The sequence below is a fragment of the Bactrocera oleae genome, chromosome 4 (assembly GCF_042242935.1).
Source record: "Bactrocera oleae isolate idBacOlea1 chromosome 4, idBacOlea1, whole genome shotgun sequence".
NCBI classification, from domain to species: Eukaryota; Metazoa; Arthropoda; class Insecta; order Diptera; family Tephritidae; genus Bactrocera; species Bactrocera oleae.
The window spans coordinates 18,046,377-18,067,683 of record NC_091538.1 but is presented as its reverse complement, the minus strand read 5'-3'; the positions used below and the strand labels follow the sequence as shown (position 1 = coordinate 18,067,683).

At 33.8% G+C, this 21,307-nt stretch overlaps 1 protein-coding gene across 1 annotated transcript in view; it reads left to right on the top strand.

The window, feature by feature from the left end:
• Positions 1-21,307, top strand: part of LOC106619349 (Down syndrome cell adhesion molecule 1) — a 146,808-nt gene that overhangs the window by 49,604 nt on the left and 75,897 nt on the right. Inside the window, 3 exon segments of the mRNA XM_070108539.1 lie at positions 731-1,072; positions 10,508-10,669; positions 14,182-14,331. Of these exon segments, the coding sequence (XP_069964640.1) occupies positions 731-1,072; positions 10,508-10,669; positions 14,182-14,331 (654 nt within the window).

The following is a 21,307-nucleotide window of genomic DNA, read 5'->3' as shown; positions in this document are numbered from 1 at the left end:
TCGTAAGCTGACTTTATGGATATCTTTTTTCTTGACCACATTTGGCGTCACTTTGCTATATTCTGCTGTCGTTGGCCCTCTTTATGTACACAAAAAAAAAATAAAGTGAAGTTCAAGTTGACACTGCCGGTGGCAACGATGACGCTCACCACTTAATCTATACAATAAATATGCGAACTGTTCAGCTTTATTTGTTATTATTGTTATCAGTTACCTGTCTTTGCTTATTGGATAGGTCGATGACAAATGCCAATTGAAAAAAAGTGTTCGAAAATACTAAGTTTGAGAAATAAGAAATAAATATTTATAGCAAGTTTCTGATCTAAAATTTGGTAAAATTTACGTATTTGATCACCAGAAAATGTGAAAATATCGATTTAAAGCATTGTTGCAATGATAATAGTAATAAAATCTTGTTTGCTTGATTAATTTTGGTCTTATTAGCTTTTATATAAAAACTCAGCAAACAAAGTTACCGTAGTGCAAAGTTCATTGTCTGTCCCGCACTTTTAATCAGCTAGAATTATGCAACGTCGCGCACAATTTCTATATTTTTTATGGAAATTAAATAATGAATTACTTATGGATATGGTAAACGTGATTCTTGATAGCTGTCGCGTCTAGCTAAAGCAATAAACATTACTATACACTAATACCAATAAAGAATTATATTTGTTATTGTAATCGAAAAAAATTTTCATTCATCGTTCTCGCTCTCCTTTACTTCCAGGCACTCCGCTTGCTTACGGGGCGACTCAACCCGATGCCGACCAGAAAGGACCCGTTTTCCTCAACGAACCCACCAATCGTATTGATTTCTCGAACTCTACCGGCGCCGAAATTGAATGCAAAGCTAGCGGTAATCCTATGCCTGAGATTATTTGGATTCGTAGTGATGGTACTGCTGTTGGTGATGTACCCGGATTGCGTCAGATTTCATCCGATGGCAAATTGGTATTCCCACCTTTCCGCGCTGAAGATTACCGACAGGAAGTGCACGCTCAGGTCTACGCTTGCTTGGCGCGTAATCAATTCGGCACAATTATTTCACGCGATGTTCATGTACGAGCGGGTAAGTTAAAGAGGTTCTAGAGAGTGGTGAGCGCAATGAGCGCTGATTTTACAATGCGATAGTTGGAGGACTTTACGCAGAGAGCAAAAAGTTCAATTCTGGTTTACTCGATAGCATGGATAATATGATTCGAAACTCTTATTTTTTGTTTGTTGAGAGAACCCACTTCTTGGACTACTTAATATATAACAAACAAAACGACGACCTATCACTAAGAATCATAATAAATTTCGAAAACAGCACGTTACTTGGAAGATCAGATTTTGTAGTAAATTTAACATATTTGCTTATGCAATAGTTTCTCGCAAATGTCATTTAAATTTTAAATGTTAATTTTGAAAATCCCTTGTGATTTTCATATATATGTATTATACATATACAGACATAGAAGGGTCTAAATCTTGATATCCTAAAGCTTCTAACACTAAGGTTAATTATGTATATTTTACTACTACAAAGGCTTTGGATGTCATCCTCGATATCCGGCCAATACATATCGGATTTAATTGAAGTATGATGCAATACTACGAACAGCTAGCTTATGGTTTTAGGCAATTGGAGCCAGACTCGACGTCACTATGGTAATTTACTTGCCCTTGTTAATAAACTCGGACTAAATTGGTAACGCGACCGAGAAAAGGAGATCCACGAGGAATTAAACAAAACATTTTCATTCCCCAGTAGAGAAGAATGGACCAATGGTTTATTGATCGACAGTTCCAACGGCAAAATTTACATATTCACCGACGGATCAAAAGGTGAAATAGGAACAGGAGCGGGCTGCTTCTGTGGAACACACATACGCAGAACGTAGCTTGAAACTAAATGACTACCATTAAGTATTGCAGGCCGAAACTGTTGACATAACAGAAGGTGCCAAGTGGGCTTCTGCAAGTCCATATATCTTCGAGTGGACAGCCAAGTAGCAATTAAGGCTATCCATAGCGCTAATACTAAGAGTCACTGCGTTAGGTTATGCAACTTATGTAACTATGTTATTATCATCTGGGTATCCAGTCATATTGGAATGGAAGGAAATGAAAAGGCAGATGAGTTAACTCGGTTTTCCCCATTTCAGCCCCATTCAGCTACTTTAAGGGTTGTTTAAAGCAATAAACCCAAGAGGAACACCTCAGGTTTTAGTCTAGCAACACAGGGCATAACACAAAGTTACTTTGGTGTAATGTTGATGTGGACAGACCAAAGAGCTTCTACTTCTATGCAAATGGAAAATTGGTAATATTGTAGAGGTCATTACAGGACACCTACACTTAAGATCTCTCGTGCGAGCTTGGAAAAGTGGATTCGGCGGAATGCAGACCATGCGCGGAAGATGATGATACGCTGGAACATTATCGTTGCGAATGCACAACCTTCAGCCGGTTAAGACAGGATATCTTCCACGGCTCACAATGATCCAAGTTAAGGTACATAGGGCAGCTGGAGTGGGAAAAATTAGATATTTTACCAAATCCACTGATTGTGGGCCTAATGATAGCTTCAGTGCGGCCGTCTGTGGTCTGGTGCTCATGCGCCTCCCTCTTCAATCAACCAACCAATCATGTATACTTTAGCTATATGATGGAAACCGAAAAATATCCAGAAAATACAATATAAATCGCACAACTTATTTTTTTTCATAGTCGCATCACGGTCAAATGTTTTAAAAAAATGTGCTATTTGACAGCGCTCTCTTGAATCAAAGAGTTTCTATCATATTATTCATGCTTCGCTGAAAGCTATTTGTTAATATGCTAAAGGGCATAGATATCTGAATGTGATATTTATTAAAATCGAACGCTGTAAGAGGAAAAATAATACACAAAAATTTTTTGTTTTTACTTTTGAAGTAAATACAAGTGGAGTTAAGACAAGTGCAAAAATAAACAAATAAAATAAATTATTTAAGAATTAAATTCCGTTAAATTCTAAGAGAAATAAAATAATTTCTCCAATAAGTTCTCCAACTATCAGTGACATATTTATGTATATATTCCCCCAATGAAATTTATAGGTTCGAATTCAGCAAACTACTTTCATCGTTGGCTAATACATACTAGGTGCATCGTTGGATTTTTCCGTTTTTCTACTCTGTCTTATGTTCCACTTATTCATCTGTACTATTTCATCTAACAACCAGCGTTGCGTATGATTAATTTCAGATTTTATAAAATGAACAGTAATACGAAAAAGCTGATACATGCCTTTTAATTTACTCTGGCATTTCGTTTGAGGTTTAAATTTAGCAAATAACATTAGTTGTTTTCAAATAATATTTTCCGTATTGAGCGATTCACACACCTATCATTTTCTAGCTATGCGCCATCATTAATGCTGATGATATGATTGTTGTTGTACCAAAACAATAACTCTTACTCATGCATTGCCTCTTTATCGAAACTTTTATTGTAACTGCAGTTAATTGGCAACACCATATCACACATAATGCAGTGACATATTACTATGCTGCGCATATTACGAAGCGCAAAGTTGATGCAAAGCAGCGTTGCATTTGCTTTAAATTAGCATTGTCATCGGCGACAATGCGTACATTATGCCAGCGCCATATTTCGCATTACAGCAGCCTTTTACGGTTAACAATGAAGCTTCCGTTATTGTAATGAAGGCGGCGCTGTTTTGAATGTATGTCTTTTATAATGATAAGTGCGCCAAATTATGAAATGAATGCTTCGGCAAATTTGGTTGCGTTTACCAGTTCGCATAATAAATGAGAGTTAGTTGCAATGCAGTGTTGCAATTTCGATATATAATTATGGGCGAAGTTCGCCAGTGGCTCAAAGAAAAGTTTACAAATAAAAAATTGCACATTTAGATATGTTTTTTAAGGACAAGAAGAGTTGCTTTATAAAATACTTATGAATAAATGTACAATTAACCGGATAAAAAATTTTTTTTTATGAAATTGTAGTTAAAGCCCAATCATAATAGTTTTCGTTCAAAGCGCTAGTTAGCTAAATGCCATGCCCATTTTTAACTGTATTTAACTAATGTTCTACATATAAAGCTCGCAACTTAATTAAAATTAGCATAAGTAGTCAGGTAATAGAGCAAGACGCGTATTTCCATGCTAAGACTATTCTATTTTTAACATTTAACGGAAAAGTATAATTCAATTTATCACATTTTTTTGGTAGTTAATGAGAAACACGCCTATACAAGAACAAAAAGCACAACTTTACTAATACTACATTAGCGCGTGTGTAGTGTTGCGCAGCTGAATGCGTGTAACAACCTGTAACGAGCTCTAACCAGCCTAAGCATATTTTGTCGCCATAGCGCGTCACTTCCTTCTACAATTTCTTTGACCACTTTACGCGCCCACTAACCTATTTACATATTTATTTATGTGTCGCATCAATGCTGTGTCATCATGTCAAAGTATAATTTAAATGATTATAAATTTACTTAAACAAAGTGTCATAAAAACAAGCATTTGGAGAGGTATATACATATAAAACGGAAGCAAACACACTGCAGCTATTTTGACAACTAAAGCGACTAATCGCCGCACGTCACGTCAACATGAACTACATGCAACACATCTTAACATGGCTAATAGGCGCATAGTAAACGAACTTACCTGGCAAATGAGTACACAACAACGCGGAGAAATATTCAAATGCGCGTAAGTTAAGCTGAACCAAATGCTGGAAAAAATGTGAGGTGTGTTCTGGCATAAACTGTTGATGTTATGGCACCTCACCCAAACTGCCAGCTAAATTACGATTTTAATTTAATTACACGAAAGTAAGCGTAAAAGAAGAATGTGCTGAAAAAAGTTAGAAATGTAGTTAATTTTGTAATTTAACGCCCATTTTAATCAAGACAACGCAAACAGGTTAACAGAAAGAAGAAGTGGAAATGTAGAGCTGAAGCACTAATGAAAGTAATTTAATTTTAAGCGTAGCAACAGAAAATTTAGAATATTTCTGAATGAATAGTAAAAAACAAAAAAAAATACAGACCACATAACAAGAAAAAACGTTAACTTCGGTTGCTCCGAAGTTATAATACCCATCACAAATAAGAAAGTTTTCCATACAAGAACCTGATTTTGATGGGTCAGTTTGTTTGGCAGCTACATGTAAGCTGTAGTAATCTGATCTGAACAATTTGTTCGAAGCTTTCACCGTTGCCTTGAACAATAATCTATGCCAAATTTTGTGAAGATGGCTTGGCAAATATAAAATTTTTTCTTACAAGAACTTGAATTTAATCGTCATTTTATAAGAAAGCTATATGCTAACGTGGTCCGATCTGAACAATTAATTAAGAGATTCTTGCGTTTCCTTGGATAATAAGACATCCACCAAATTTGGAGTAGATATCTCATCAAATTAAAAGTATTTCATGCAAACACTTGATTCCGATTGCTCAGTTTGTATAGCAGCTATATATAATAATATAGTGGTCCGAGATCGGCGGTTCCGACAAATGAGCAGCTTCTTGGGAAGAAAAGGATGTGTGCAATTTCAGATCGATATCTCAAAAACTGAGGGACTAGTTCGCGTATATACAGACAAACGGATAGGGCTAAATCAACTCAGCTCGTCACGCTGATACTTTATAGTGTCATCGACATTTCCGTCTGGGTGTTACAAACTTCGTAGCAAACTTAATATACCCATGTTTAGGGTATTAAAACCAAGACATTTTAAGCGATAGAAGTATAATTACTACAAAGAATGAACGTAATGCCTATTAAAGCCACATGCTGATGAGTGTTTTTAGACCCGGCATTTAATTAGAATTTCCATATTTTCATTCATCACCTACAGAATAGGATATGCTAGGAAAAAAGGTTAAGTGCAGTTGCCGTGTAATATGCGTTCGCTACAAATTAAGTTATAAACGGAATAATTTTATAATTCTCGCTGAATGTGAACATCACAAACGAAATGTCAGTCAAATCGTGCTGGTCAACAAAGATTTCTATATTTAAAAGCTTATAGCCAAGAGGTAGAACAATAATAACCCCTGAAACCAATTTTCTAGTGGTCGCTCAATACTATGAGGCAGATGTCAACAAAGAGCACGTGATACGTGGCAATGCAGCGGTTATTAAATGTCTAATTCCATCATTTGTAGCGGATTTCGTTGAAGTCGTCTCCTGGCATACGGATAGTGATGAAAATTATTTTCCCGGAACCGAATATGGTGCGAAGTTAAAAGCAAAAAATTAAAAATAAAAATGAAATTGTTTAAGAGGCTATGAGTGATATTAACTGGTTTAAATCCCTATTCCCGCACGTTTTCAATATGTGCAGTTGTCTTTAACTTAGAAGCCACTAATCGCACGTCGTTGGTAATGCTCTGGCAGCATTTTAGTTTGATATGCGTACGGTTGCTAAATGCAAATAGCGCTCCAAACTGCATTTCCCGTCCACAATTTGCTATTTTTTTCGTTTTCTTTTATCACTCTCCTAACTCATCATGTTCTACTGTCATAATTTACGAATTCTTCCAATTTATTTATTTGAAGCACTATCCATTGTACTTTCTAAATATTTCGCTATATTTATTTCACAATCATTCATTTCCTTTGGCAAATCCTTAACATCGTTGCAGTCGTTTCACAACAATATGAGGAGGATATTCATAAAGCGTTTGTCATACGCGGCAATTCGGCCATTTTGAAATGTGACATACCATCATTTGTTGCCGATTTTGTTAGCGTAATATCTTGGCATACCGATCAGGAAGAGAGTTTCTTTCCCGGCACAGAGTATGGTGTGTTCCCCCCATCAGACCTATTTAACTACGTATTAATAATTGTCTAATGTGCTAATAAATATCGCAAATTAAGTTGAAAAACTACTCTACTATCACAATTATTAATTTTGTATAGAAAAAAAATTTAAGTGCGTAAAAATGCCCAATAATCCTGTAAATTACACCATATGCCTACACGAATAAGAAAAACAAAAATAAAAACCAAATTTTTACACTCAACTTCGCTAAGTGTACACTTACAATTGGCCTAACAAAATCACTGAATACAAATTAATCAACACCATTAACTAAACATATGTGTAAAACGTTGCTGACTGATAGGCGATTAACAAGAGTATGTATGTATATACTTATAAGCAACGTTTTACAGCATTCACTGTAAATTGACAGGGCAATAAACAATGCTACAGGCTTACTCTCACATTCATTAGTCGAGAAAACAAACTCCAGCATTCAATTGCAAGGAGTAACACAACATAGCGTTTATCATAGCAATTGAAACTCACTAACTTACATACCACAAATTATTTTCAGTCATCAAAATCAGCTGTTTAGTTTAATCCCTTATTAAACTGACAACGGGAAGTTCCTTTTCCCTAATTTCTGTTTCCTTTAACGTTTTTTTTAAATTCTGTTCCACTATGTTCAATTTAATATAAATATGTTTCTATTGTTTTTAATCGTCCCTCAGTTGTTGCTCAATATTACGATACCGATGTAAATAAAGCTTATGTAATTCGTGGCAATGCAGCTGTTTTAAAATGTGAAATACCTTCGTTTGTTGCGGATTTTGTCAGTGTTATGTCTTGGCATACGGATCAAAATGAGGACTTTTTGCCAGGCACTGAATATGGTTGGTGCAAGCAAGTTTGAAGTTTTTAGGTTATGTTTGCCTGCTTAGTATATACGTGCATTATATTAAATATTGAGGTGAAAAAAAATAAAGTTGGGCACACTTGGAGTGTAAAATATTTAACTTTTTAAAAATTATGTTAGAAATACTATTAAAAATATTACTTGAAATCGGTAACAAATTTCTAGTTCCCAGCTAAAAATCTAATGCAAGAAACAACCACATAACCGTAAAGCAATAAATTCCGAATTCCAGTTTTTACCAAAATTTTATTTTGGAAAGATATAAATTTTTGCACAACTTTTTTAATATACTTTTTTCTCATTTAATCTATCGATTGTCAAACTAAAGTAATACTCATGTAATTTAGTGCTAAAGGCCTGTTCAAACTTAACACTTAAATCAATTGCAATATATGAGTCGAAAAATAATTTACTTAGGTAAAGATTTTTCGTTATAAATATATTTAGTAAATATACATTTGCATAACACGATACGAACTAGTGCCCGACTTTATGATAAATCGAAAACTTCTTTCAAAAAAAAGCCCAGAGCATATTTTTTGCCCTCTTCCTGTTTAAAAATTTTGTATTAGCTGTTATGTTGTATAATAATGTTTTGTTTTTTAACATAAATTTGTAAAAAATATACCTTATTTCCAAACATGTAAAATGTTTTCTACATGGTTGCTATATATTACTTTTTTTCAGTCTATTTTGATTTTTACGCAGAATATTTACAAGTTGCCGTGAGGGGGTTTCATTTTCTCTATGCATACATACATGTTTTGCTATATTCAATTCCATTCCAAAACTATGCCGAATAATATTTCAAAGCCATTACTTTATATTTTCTTTAGTAACAATTTTATTTTTTACATCCACTGTCTTTTGTGCCATCTTTCAGTTCCGTTCATATAATTACTACATATTTTTGGTTTTGTTTCCTCACCTGTATCTACACTTGCATTTAATTAATCATATTTTATCAGTCGTTAACCTCTCACATTGAAAAACAAAATTTTTTGCACTTTAAAACAGGCAACGAATAACTTATTTCACTTCCACATTCTTCCCATGAAGTTTGAACGCGTTTCATGATTCTTCCCAAGTTTTTAGTGCCACCCATAGCATTCCTACAGCAAGTCGCCATTGATAAATATTTAAATCTTAATTGATGTAGCGGTCACACGCGAGCATTAGCATTCGAAATTATAGATATGATAGGTAGATAGGGGAAGGCGATGCGCCTTTAAGAGTATTTAGAATCATTAGAATGCTTTGTGGAAGCGTGCGAATTACGCGCATAAGCGATTATCGTGATTTTCATTTCAATTACGAGCGGTACATGTGAAAAGTTGCAAGCTTAATTATAATGTAAGCTCACGAGAGCGCGCCAGACGCTCACACGCTTCGTTGCATTCTCCCACATTTCTTCGCTTCATGTATGCGTTCGGCAGTGTTCTCGTATGCGCCTAACCATGGCGCAAAAGTGGTAACAACATTAGCGTAATTGTCGCCGCATGGTTTATATAATTAAACATTGACTGCCGGCGCGCTGCAATTCATTCGTACAAAATTTAGCCGTTACATGCAAGTTCGAGAGTTCACGAGAGATTCATCATCATTGTGCATTTTTTTGCAATTTCTTCATATTAATACAGTTGTACAACAATTCTACGAATCCGAAGTGAATAATGAATATGTAATACGTGGCAACGCCGCTGTGCTTAAGTGTTCAATTCCCTCATTTGTGGCGGATTTCGTGCAGGTCATATCGTGGCAGGACGAAAGCGGCGAATTGTATGCAACGTTGGATGAACAACAGGGCACCGGTAGTGGAAAATTGCAAAAAAAAAAAATTATTTTGAAATATGGAATTAGATTTTAATGGCAATACGGTTGACTTAAATTTGTACCTATCCACCACTCGTCCTTCTATTAATCTACTGTTATTTTTTTCAATAAATTACGTTTCATTTAGAACTCAATAAATACATATATCGCTTAATTTTAGCTGCCAAAACGTATTTATTTTATTCTATCCACTATGTATCGACAACTTCCAGTGGTAAATCAGTATTACGAGGCTGAGGTTGTTTCTGAATATGTCATTAAGGGCAATACAGCGGTTTTAAAATGCACCATACCAAGTTTTGTTGCTGATTTCGTAAAAGTGGAAGCATGGTTGTCCAGTGAGGGCACTGAATTTCTGCCCACCGATAGTTTTGGTATAAAAACTCCTTAAATAAACAAATTACTGTTAGCTATAAATAATAGTAGCTGTATTTGATAACTTCATTTTTGGTGGCGCGTTGTTAACATTTTGTGTAAGCCAATCCTTAAACTCTCCACAATATTTACTTCTTTCACATAACCTAATTCAAAATTGAACTATTTTCTATTGCGCTATATTTTTGCGAGCCTTTGTTTTTAATAATACTATCATATGCACATTTTTAGTTGTCAATCAGTATTACGGCGCCGATATTTTAATGGAATATGTGATTAAGGGCAATTCAGCGGTACTAAAGTGTTCCATACCATCGTTTGTGGCGGATTTTGTGCGCGTTGAATCGTGGATTGATGAAGAGAACAATGTTTTGCGGCACAGTGACAATTATGGTTGGCAAAAACAACAGTCGAACTTGTTATGCACGCTATACACGCACATAATAGTTTAAGTAGTTTCCTGCTGATTTCAAAATGAACTTATATTTTTACGCTGCTCCTCTCAAGAAATATTTTTCTATTTTGCTCTCAAAATATTTTTTCTATTTTGCTTTTTCGTTCACTATTTGCGTTTGGTTTTTTGTGCCCATCTTATAGTCGTCAATCAATTTTATGAGGCGGAAATCATGACTGAATATGTGATTAAAGGCAATGCTGCCGTGCTGAAATGTTCTATACCCTCGTTCGTAGCTGATTTTGTGCGCGTGGAATCATGGATCGATGAGGATAATAACATATTGACATTCTCCGATAATTACGGTTCGCTGTTTTTGCTTTTTCCCAATTTAATTAGTGGTTTGATTAGTTAAAAGTCAGCTAATATTAACTTCCTACATACCCCCCACCATACTTTACACATACTGTCCTTTTGTATTTTCTTTGCGTTACATTTACATTTTTTGCAAAAAATTTCGCTTTTGTTTTAACAGTCGTTTCTCAGTTTTACATAACGGAAGCGGAGAATGAGTATGTGATCAAAGGCAATGCAGCGGTGGTAAAGTGCAAAATACCTTCATTCGTTGCGGATTTTGTACAGATCGAAGCCTGGGTGGATGAGGAGGGTGTGGAATTATGGCGTAGCAATTCCTCGCAAGCATATGGTATTTGCTTGAATGTCAAAATGTTTCGTTTAATGGCGTGCACATCGTACTTAAGTTTGTTTTATGTACCAATTTCCCACGTAATTCCCTTCCATTCCTTGCAATTGTTTTTAGTGTTCCATTCATTTCATTTCTTTTAACTTTCTGCTTAACTTCTCTCCATTTTCACGTTTTTATCCACCGGTACGTACATGCAGTTGTCATTCAAAGCTATGAATCCGAAGCCGATAATGAATATGTCATACGTGGCAATTCAGTGGTTATGAAATGTGAGATACCCTCATATGTGGCAGACTTTGTCTTTGTTGATCTATGGCTGGACTCAGAGAATAGAAACTATTATCCGGGCACTGATGAAGAAACTGGTATTGCGAAAACATTCATTAAATGCAAAACAAAAAATTTTTCGCTTGTTCCGATGTGTTTTTTATACATATTATCCCATTTCTCAACCAATAGTATATTTTATTTGCCTTTTTCACTACTTTGGCTATTCTGTTTTGTTTTCATTTAGTCGTGCATCAGTTTTATCAAACACGTGTGATCGATGAATTTGTTTTACGTGGCAACTCTGCGACACTCAAGTGTCTGGTGCCATCTTTTGTCGCCGATTTTATAACCGTAGAATCGTGGGTGGATGAGGATAATGTTGAATTTATGCGCGCAGAAAGCAATGACTTGATGGGTAATTTTTCGTGTGTTGAAGAGAAAGAAGTTAATAATATAAGTAAACTAGTAAGAAAACGTTTTGCGCTTGTTGGTTGTCAGTTGACATACCTTTTTGTGTAATCTCCAACTTCCCACGCCTTCCGTTCCTTATCAGCAGTGCAGCGTTGCACTTTGATTTAAAAATATTTTGCATATGTGTGAATTAAATTACAATTTCACTGTTACCAAATCGATGTTCCGTTTCTTTTGCAGTTGTCAAACAATTCTTTGAGTCACAAGTATACGATGAGTATGTTATTAAGGGCAATGCCGCCATTTTCAAATGTCAAACGCCATCTTTTGTCGCCGATCATATAGATATTGTCGATTGGGTTGATACTGACGGCGGTGTCTACACAAAAACTAGCGCCGGTAGTTTGAATTTAAATTTCGTTTAAGTTGTGATTAATTTGAGGGGGATTTTCTAGTTTTCTCTTCCTAAAAGTTATACTAAATCTATTATTAGTTAATGATTTTTATTTAATTTTATTACTGCAACATTACAAGACAACGCTTCTCATTTTACCTCTTCCATTATGCTTCTTTTTTCTACTTCACATGCTTTCCCGCTTTATAGTCGTTCCGCAATCCTATACGGTAAATGTCATGGATGAGGCTGTGTTGCGTGGCAACAGCGCCATACTCAAATGTCATATACCCAGTTTTGTGGCGGATTTCATATCAGTCGCGTCATGGGTGGAAGATGAAGAACGCGAAATTTTCACCACTAACGATGGCGTCGGACACTTTGATAGCGGTAAATAACGCTAGTTTTAATGGTGTGAAATAGTTAAAGGAATTACGTAATACATTTCTTTTTGTGTTAAATTTGTTCACAAACGTTCCATGCATTATCCTGCTTCCACAAAAATCAAATTGTCTGTCCCGTATACTACAGTCTGGCGCAGCTTTCATATGTACACAATGACATTTTCGAGTTGATTCGACTAGGATATTTACATAGGCTTTTCGCGTTTTCAATCTGCTTTTATTTTTATTTTCTCTGCTTGTTCTTACTTTATGTTTCAAGTTGTTTTTCATAAATGATTCCACGTTCACTATTTCTTATATTTTGTTGCTCTTCGTTTGTTTTATTTTATTTCGTTTTTCATTCCTATCGATTCCTTAAAACTTCCTGTTGTCATCCAAATGTTCCAAGGGTTCGTCCAGCCTACCTTTACCCATGAAAATCCCCTTCATGTAGCATAGCTTTGTAGATTTTGTATTTATAATGTAAATAATTGTAACAAAAATGCTAATAACAATTAAATTAATTACTAAATTATTCAAAAATTAATGACTGTAAAAATGTATATATATATACTTCCGACATATCAAAATAAAAATTGTATGTGAATGAAATGCACTTTATTGGCATTTTTGTTGGTCGTTTCAAAGCATGATGGCGCCATTTTTACATGTATAAGATAAACTCGCATTAATCGCTAACCTGAGAAAATTTATTTCCATACGCAATAATCTAGAGAACGTAATGTATATATAATAATATACGTTAAAAAATTAATTATGTGAGTGCCTCGCTTTTGTAAACACACCTTAATCTCGCTAGTCATTTGCAAACCAAATAATCGATATCGGGTCACACTTTGGGTGACAGCGTAAAAACTACGAATTTTGTTGAATTGCCTGAATTAATTTTAAAGCTGTCGAATTAATTGAATTTATAAAAAATATCTCAGATTAGGTAAACCAGAAGCAACATATATGAAGTTACATTAAAATTTAAACTAACTGTTAATAAAGCTAATCATAGCACAAGCACATATATTTGTATATATAAATATTTTTTACGTGTGTTGCCACTTGATAGTTACACGCGTTACCGGTAAATGAAGTGGAAATAAGTTATTCGAACTATTAACGTGTTGTTGTAAATGCTTATATTAGTTATTGCTTAGTCATAGTGTTGTAGATAAGTAAGTAATTGAAAAACGATAGTGTGTTTTGCATAACATTTAAATTAATATTTAAGTAAATAAAAGTTTGTAAACTATAAAAAAGGCTTGTTCAAATAATAATATTAAAAAAATTAATGATAATATGTATATTATTATGGCATTATTAATAAATTATGCTTAAATATGTACGTAGCACAATTTTAACGTTTGTCAACTGAAAATACACTAAAGTTTTTCAAATAAATATACACACTTAAAATGCATGCTTTTATATAAAAAATAATTTAATTCTAGCAGTGCTACACTTTAAATAGTAAGAGAGTTTGTAACTGCAATAAATTGTATTTGATTAAAAAATTCCATAAAATTTAATATTTCACGAAATTTAAAAAGAAAAATCTCAATATTTATTTACAGTGTAGTAGTGCGTGCATGTATTTTTATGTAGTACATACATATTATTCAACGTATCAAGATTAAAGACATTCTAATGTGTTTATTTTTTCTACTCGTTATTTATTTTGTGCCGCGTTTCCGAAACCAGATGGTAAATATTTGGTTTTGCCCTCTGGTGAACTGCACATACGCGAAGTGGGGCCCGAAGATGGTTACAAAAGCTATCAGTGCCGCACCAAGCATCGTCTAACTGGCGAAACACGATTGAGCGCGACAAAGGGACGCTTGGTGATTACAGGTAAGTTGTAAGCTTTAAGCGTATTTTTAGCAGCGTAACATATTTTTAACAAAACCAAACTACCATAAAAGAATGCAGTTAAAATTTCGTTCAGTTTTTATCAAAATTTTGTATTATAAAAAAAGTTAGACAAAAAGTCACTAACCTTGTATTGCAGAAATTCGTAAAAGCTTTCAAATAGAAAAATCTGAAGTTTCATTTTGTTGATGGTTAATATAATTTTTGAAAAAATATTAAAAAAAGAATTAAATGAATAAGAATTCCAACGTAAAGCGAAAATTTAAAGAAAAAGTTTATACAATGACATGAAAAATTTATGAAAATTTCAAAAAATAAATATAAAATAAATGTTCGTAATTTAAACTGCAACTTTTTAAACGGCGAAAATTCAGTTCTTGACTAAACTAAATTGTAAAAAGATAATGATGAAATATATGAATTTTTCAAAAATAATTTAATGCTTAACTTTTGTTTTTACAAAAATATGTCATTCAAATATATGAATATGTACAGCACAAAAAATGTGAGATCTGGATTTTCGAATATTTGAAATAAAAATATTTTACCAATGGCTATAAAAGTTATGAATTTATTTGCATTCTATAATTGTATTATTCCTATTGGTTTTGGTAAAATGTTTTCATTTTAGCTTCTTATATATATATTGTACATATATGTATACATGACCTTTAGCTGCAACGGAAATAAAATTGTTGCTACTGTGGTCGAGTTGGAAAAACAAAATACTGAAAATTTAACAAAAGTAAAAAAGTAATAATAATAAAATTTGCAAAACGACGCGACAGTTGTTCAATTTATGAAAATTTAAACATATTTATTATAACCGTTGCAGCATTAGGCTTATATTTAAAAAAATTGCATAATTGTGTACATAAAAAGAATTAAATCTAAAAAAATTTAATTTTGCTCTAAAACTATTTAACTAAGTATGTATTATAACATTTGTCAAATATACACGGTTATGCAATGTGTAAGCGTTTCCAACAGAAAAAATATAAACCTATTGGTTCTTAAATATTGAAAATTTGAATTTTATTAATTAATACAAATTTTTAATCTGACTTTAAATATTAACACTCGTTGCTTATAAAAAAATTAAAAATATTTTTTCTGCTGCTAAACATATTAAGAATATATATAATACTCAATGTACATTTTTTATTATTAAGCTATATGAAGTATTTAAAGCAACAACTTTTTGATCTAATTATGTAAAAGGAAAAAAGCAATCAAAAAGATTTTCAGCTTAAAATCTTTTTTTTTGCTGCGAAAATACAATACATTTTCACAAAAAAAATAATTTAAAAAATAAAAAAATTTCAATTTAAAAAAAATAAAAATCCTCAATTTAATTAGTAAAACTATATCAACTATATAATTGAAGTATTTCAGACATTTGTAGTTTAACTAATCTCTTCAATTAAACAATAAAAATAATTCTCGCGGTAACATCAAAAAATTGTTGCTCCCTTAGCATGCATTGAAAACTGCCTGAATGTTGGGATAGGGTAAACTGTCGCGCGAATTGAAGTGAAAATAAAACTAAAGAATTTAATTGTATTATAAGTAATACATTTTTAAAGAAATATTAAATGTTAAATTAAATTTCAAATACATTAAATTTTTTGCCTGACTTGAGCTTGAACAACTGGAGCATTTTGTCATTTAAAACAAAAAAGTAAATTTTTTATTACATTTTGTTCCACTGTGTGCTGAGCGAAAATTGAAAAAAATAACAAAATACTTGCGAAATTCGTACCTTTATCCTTAGCAAAAATTCCAAAAGTGCAAGGTAAGTGCGGATTCATACTAAATATCATACTTTTTAAATAAATAAATACTTTAAATATACATAACTAAATATTAAATGTCCAATATTTTATTGTAAGGCTCGCATAAATTTTTGAGCTAAGACTACACTAAATGAATATATATTTAAAAAAACTAATTTGCAGAACCGGTTGGCAGGGTATCGCCGAAATTCCCCACTGTGCAAACGAGTAGCAGCTTTACAGCGGCCGCAAGAGCGGGCGTCACACTTCTGTGCCCAGCCCAAGCCTATCCAGCGCCAATGTTTAGGTGTGTCCCTGATTTAGTAGCATTTAGTTAATTAAGACAGTTATATAAAATAGCATTTTGGTCTTTGGATATTAATAAATCCGTTGAAGTAGACCATTTCAGCAGTCAAACAGTTTTCGTAGCTCGCTTTTACTTCCGCTTTTTGAATAACACTCATCGTACCTGCATATATCGTATTTGTAGAACCTGTAGGTAGCGTTGGTCCACGTCTACTATCCGGCAATGATATAAAAGTGATTATCACCCCTGGTAATAAATCTGTGACGTTACTTTGTCCTGCGCAAGCCTATCCGGTGCCAATATTTCGGTAAGCGTATGTTTTGTATGCATTCCCTCCCATATTCGTGGATTTGGATATAACAGCCTCAAAAATCAAGAATTATTTAACTAGAATTATATATGTTTTGGTCTACTGAAGCAAGTTGGGTATAAATAAAGACTCTCATGAGATTTGAGGCAATCCCAACCGCAGAGTTTAACCTATTCCAACACCATAATTTGAAACCACCATATTTTGCATATTTCCTCCATTTATGAAGTTTTCATTGTTTGCTTTAGAGCCCGTCGGTACCGTTGGTCCACGTCTTACTTCGGGAGATGAATCACGTATCGTAAAAATTGATTGTACCAAAAGTGCCACATTGCTTTGTCCTGCACAGGCCTATCCAGTGCCTTTGTTTAGGTAATAGCATTTCTCTAATAACAATAATGCATAATTAAGGCTATCCCAACAACAGTTTTATGCAATCAAATAAGTTTTTAATAATTTTCACAATTTCATTCATGATTTATATCTTTTCTAGAACCTGTCGGCTCTGTGAGTCCCAAAATTTTTGCAAATGAGGAGAACATAAAAATTATACGCGTGCCATTGACCCATAGCGTGACCCTATTGTGTCCGGCTCAGGCGTATCCAGTGCCAGTTTTTAGGTAGATTACAAAAATCAAATCGCTATCTTGCCTTTGATTATAATTTGTATGAAGAGATTGTTCCAACATTCAACAAGTTTCCAAAAGCTTTAAATGTGCTTTGAACCATTTAAAGTACAATATATATTTTAAATGCTTTCTTTAGAGCCCGTTGGTAGTGTTAGCCCTAAAATGACTGCTGGTGATGATGCAATAAAAGTTCCAAAAATATCTATTGTACAAAGTGCAACATTAATGTGCCCAGCTCAAGCCTACCCGGTGCCCCTTTTTAGGTAAAACTTAATATTAATTTCATCAGTTTAAGTTTTATCCTATCCCAACAAATCAAAATTTTTTCACGATACTTCATTGTACTATTCATTTGTTTATATAAAATGCTTCAGAACCCGTTGGTAGTGTGTCACCAAAACTAACTTCCGGTGACGATTCACGTACCGTAAAAATATATAAAGGCCAAAGCGTAACGCTACTCTGTCCAGCGCAGGCATATCCCGTGCCGTTGTTTAGGTTATGTTTTCTGAATTTTGTAAATTACTAACTAAAATATACCAGCTTCTATATAGGCATATTTAGGCATTTGAATGCCAATCTTCGGGCAGTTTTCCTACCACTTATGAACGGCTCTCAATGTTAGTTATTTGTTATTGCAGAACCTGTTGGTAGTGTTAGCCCCAAAATCAATTCTGGTGATGATTATAATCACATAAAATCCAAGGGCGCTTGCAGTTTGAGCCTACTTTGTCCAGCTCAAGCATTTCCCACACCGGTTTTCAGGTATTATGAAATAAGCTTATCTAAACTGAATATTTTTACTTCCATCATCCTTTAAAATCGATTTCTTGAGTATTTTTTTGTCAGTTTGAAAGTTCAAATTCATTCAACATGTCGAGTATAAATAGTTAGTAATGCGCCAGTCCTGTAAATATTGATTGTTAAATGACTAATGAAGATATGTTCACACGCAGCATTTGCATATCGTTCTCACGTTTGACTATTACTATAATTATTGAAATTTGGAATTTTGCAAAGAATTGTAGGCAGTTTTCATGAATATTTTTGAAAAAAAAAGATATTTATTGCAACAATTATTTATAAATTTCTAGAACCTGTCGGCAGCGTTAGTCCCAAAATTAGTATCGGTGAAGATTTAAAACATGTTAAGGGTAAACAGAATCAAGGTTTAAGCTTGCTGTGTCCCGCACAAGCATATCCACAGCCAATTTTTAGGTAATTATACTTGAGGACTCAATTGATATTGCTGCTAATTTAAAATATTAATTTGTACTATTGTTTGAATTTAAAAGCACCATATCCCAGCAAATCAGTCAGATTTTAACGCCGTTTAAATTAATCGTTAACATTTTTGCAGAACCCGTTGGTAGCGTTGCACCGAAAATCACATTTCTCGAACGCTTTAAAGTGAATCAAATTGCCAGTGGCAGTAGTAGCGCTATATTCTGTCCCGCGCAGTCATATCCCGTGCCCATTTTCAGGTGTGTAACTGTAGACGCTCGCAACAAATCGTTTTTGAAAAATGCAAAGCATACTTTCAGGCAGTTTTACATAGTTTTCAACCATGTAGATTATACAAAAACTATAATTTATCGGTGAAAATATTTATTTGTTAACCAGAACCAGTTGCCAGCGTACGTCCTAAGGTACAATTGCAGGACAAACATCAATTTATCGATGTCGAACTGAGTCGCAATTATGCGCTACTCTGCCTCGCGCAATCCTACCCAATGCCAGCTTTTAGGTACAAATGTGTAATTTTCTAAAATTCTTTAACACAATTTTTAGAAGTCAGCTTTACAGTTTACCACAACATCATTCAGTTGTTTTCAGATACTATTTTCATGATTTATGACAATACTTTGCATATTTTTCGCAGAACCAGTTGGTAGCGTCAAGCCCAAAATTAACGTGCAGGACAAATTACAGACACGTGAAATCTCGAGTGGCGTAGGATTTGCTTTACTTTGTCCGGCACAATCATATCCGACGCCAGCGTATAGGTAGATACATTTTTGCGTATTTTCTCGTTAAAAAAATTAATTGGCTGCAAGTTCTGATCAAGGTTATTCCATAACTATATGAGTTGTAAAATTTGTCCAGCGCAGTCTTATCCCATACCCGCCTATAGGTAGGCAACCAAATTACTTATAAATGTCTAATTTAGTTTTTCCACTCGCTGGCAGTTTCCTAGATCCCACAGACAGTTAAAATTTACTTCTAAAATGACTAACAAAAAAATACAATGTATATTTCATGCATTTTTTCTTTCTCCAGAACCAATTGGCTCTGTGCGCCCCAAAGTTAATATGGAAAGTGAACTTTCCAGTGTTCGCGTTTATTTGAGTGAAAATTTTAGCTTAAAATGTCCAGCTCAATCGTACCCGATACCAACATATAGGTAGGTTGGAAATATAATTTACGCAATACTTTCTTCTCAATACTAGTTTAAGACAAACCTGAACCTTCATCTGGTAGTACAAAGGACCTGTAGGTCTATGTATGTACAGCCAGCCAGTATAGCCTATTCTAATCTAGTTTGAGACAACATTCAGGCAGTTAGGAAATTTTGCAATATATTTTTCGTAATCATTCTTTCAAAACGTCTAGAACCTGTTGGCAGCGTTCCACCCAAAATGAATCTACTCGAAAAAGTGCGCACCATGCAAGTGCCTCAAAGTACTACTTATGCTATGCAATGTCCCGGACAAGCATTTCCGGTATGTTTTTGAAGCAATTATTGATTACATTAAGGGATTATTAGGAAGCGAATGAATAATAGGATAGTGCTTCAAAACTACCAATTAGGGTTACTTAATATAAAACTGAGAAGAAATTGTGAATTATATTTTCTTCGTAACCAAGTAGTTTTCATCTATTATATTTTCTATAAACGCTAAAGGGACGTCAGCAAAGTAGCCATGTTGCCAAAATCAGTAAAAAATAAAACTTTTTATATTCAAGAACACTAAACGTTTCTTTTAATCCAAACATCCTTAAGCATTCAGGCAAATTTAATATTAAAAACTTTCGACTTACGTTTATAAAATAACCTTATTTTATTTAATAATTTTTCTAGAACCACTTGGCTCTGTGCCACCAAAGATACTTAACATTAATGATAAATTCCTCTTGATGCAAGTTAAATTGGGGCATAGTTTCTCTATGCAATGTCCAGGACAAGCATATCCCGTGCCGATTGTCAGGTAGTTACAGACCAAAAACTGCTTTATATATGTAAAAAATGTTTGCACTTTTCCATGCACCGCCTGCTTTTATCCCAACATTCAGTACCACTTTTTGCTAATATTTTTTATTGAAAAATATTTTTAACATACATATAGAACCCGTTGGCTCAGTACCACCGAAGGTAACGAGCTTGCATGACAGATTCCAAGTGTTACAAGTAAAATTTGGCCAAGAATTCTCAATGCAGTGTCCCGGTCAAGCATATCCGGTACCGATTGTAAGGTACTTAAATTTAATATTTCAGTACAAGTGTTAAAAAAAACACAGTTTGATGAGGAAAGAATTAAAAATCTTTTAAAACAAGCACACAATTGTAGTAATTCAAGCAGTTTTCGTCGCATTAAACCAATAAGCACTTCTTGTAGTTTTTATTGTTATTTTTATATAATTCTAGAACCTGTCGGCTCAGTACCGCCAAAACTGACTAGTTTACATGACAAATTTCAATTTCTACAAGTAAAAATTGGGCAAGAGTATGCAATGCAGTGTCCCGGACAAGCCTATCCGGTTCCAATTGTTAGGTGTGTTAATAATGAGTAATGAAATTCAGTATACAAGTTTTGATTAATTGATCGAAAATTATGTGAAATGGTTTAACCTCTCATCTCAACATTCACAATGTTAAATAAAGTGTCAAGCCTTTTTAATTTCATTTATTGATTGCATTTTCTTCAGAGCCGGTCGG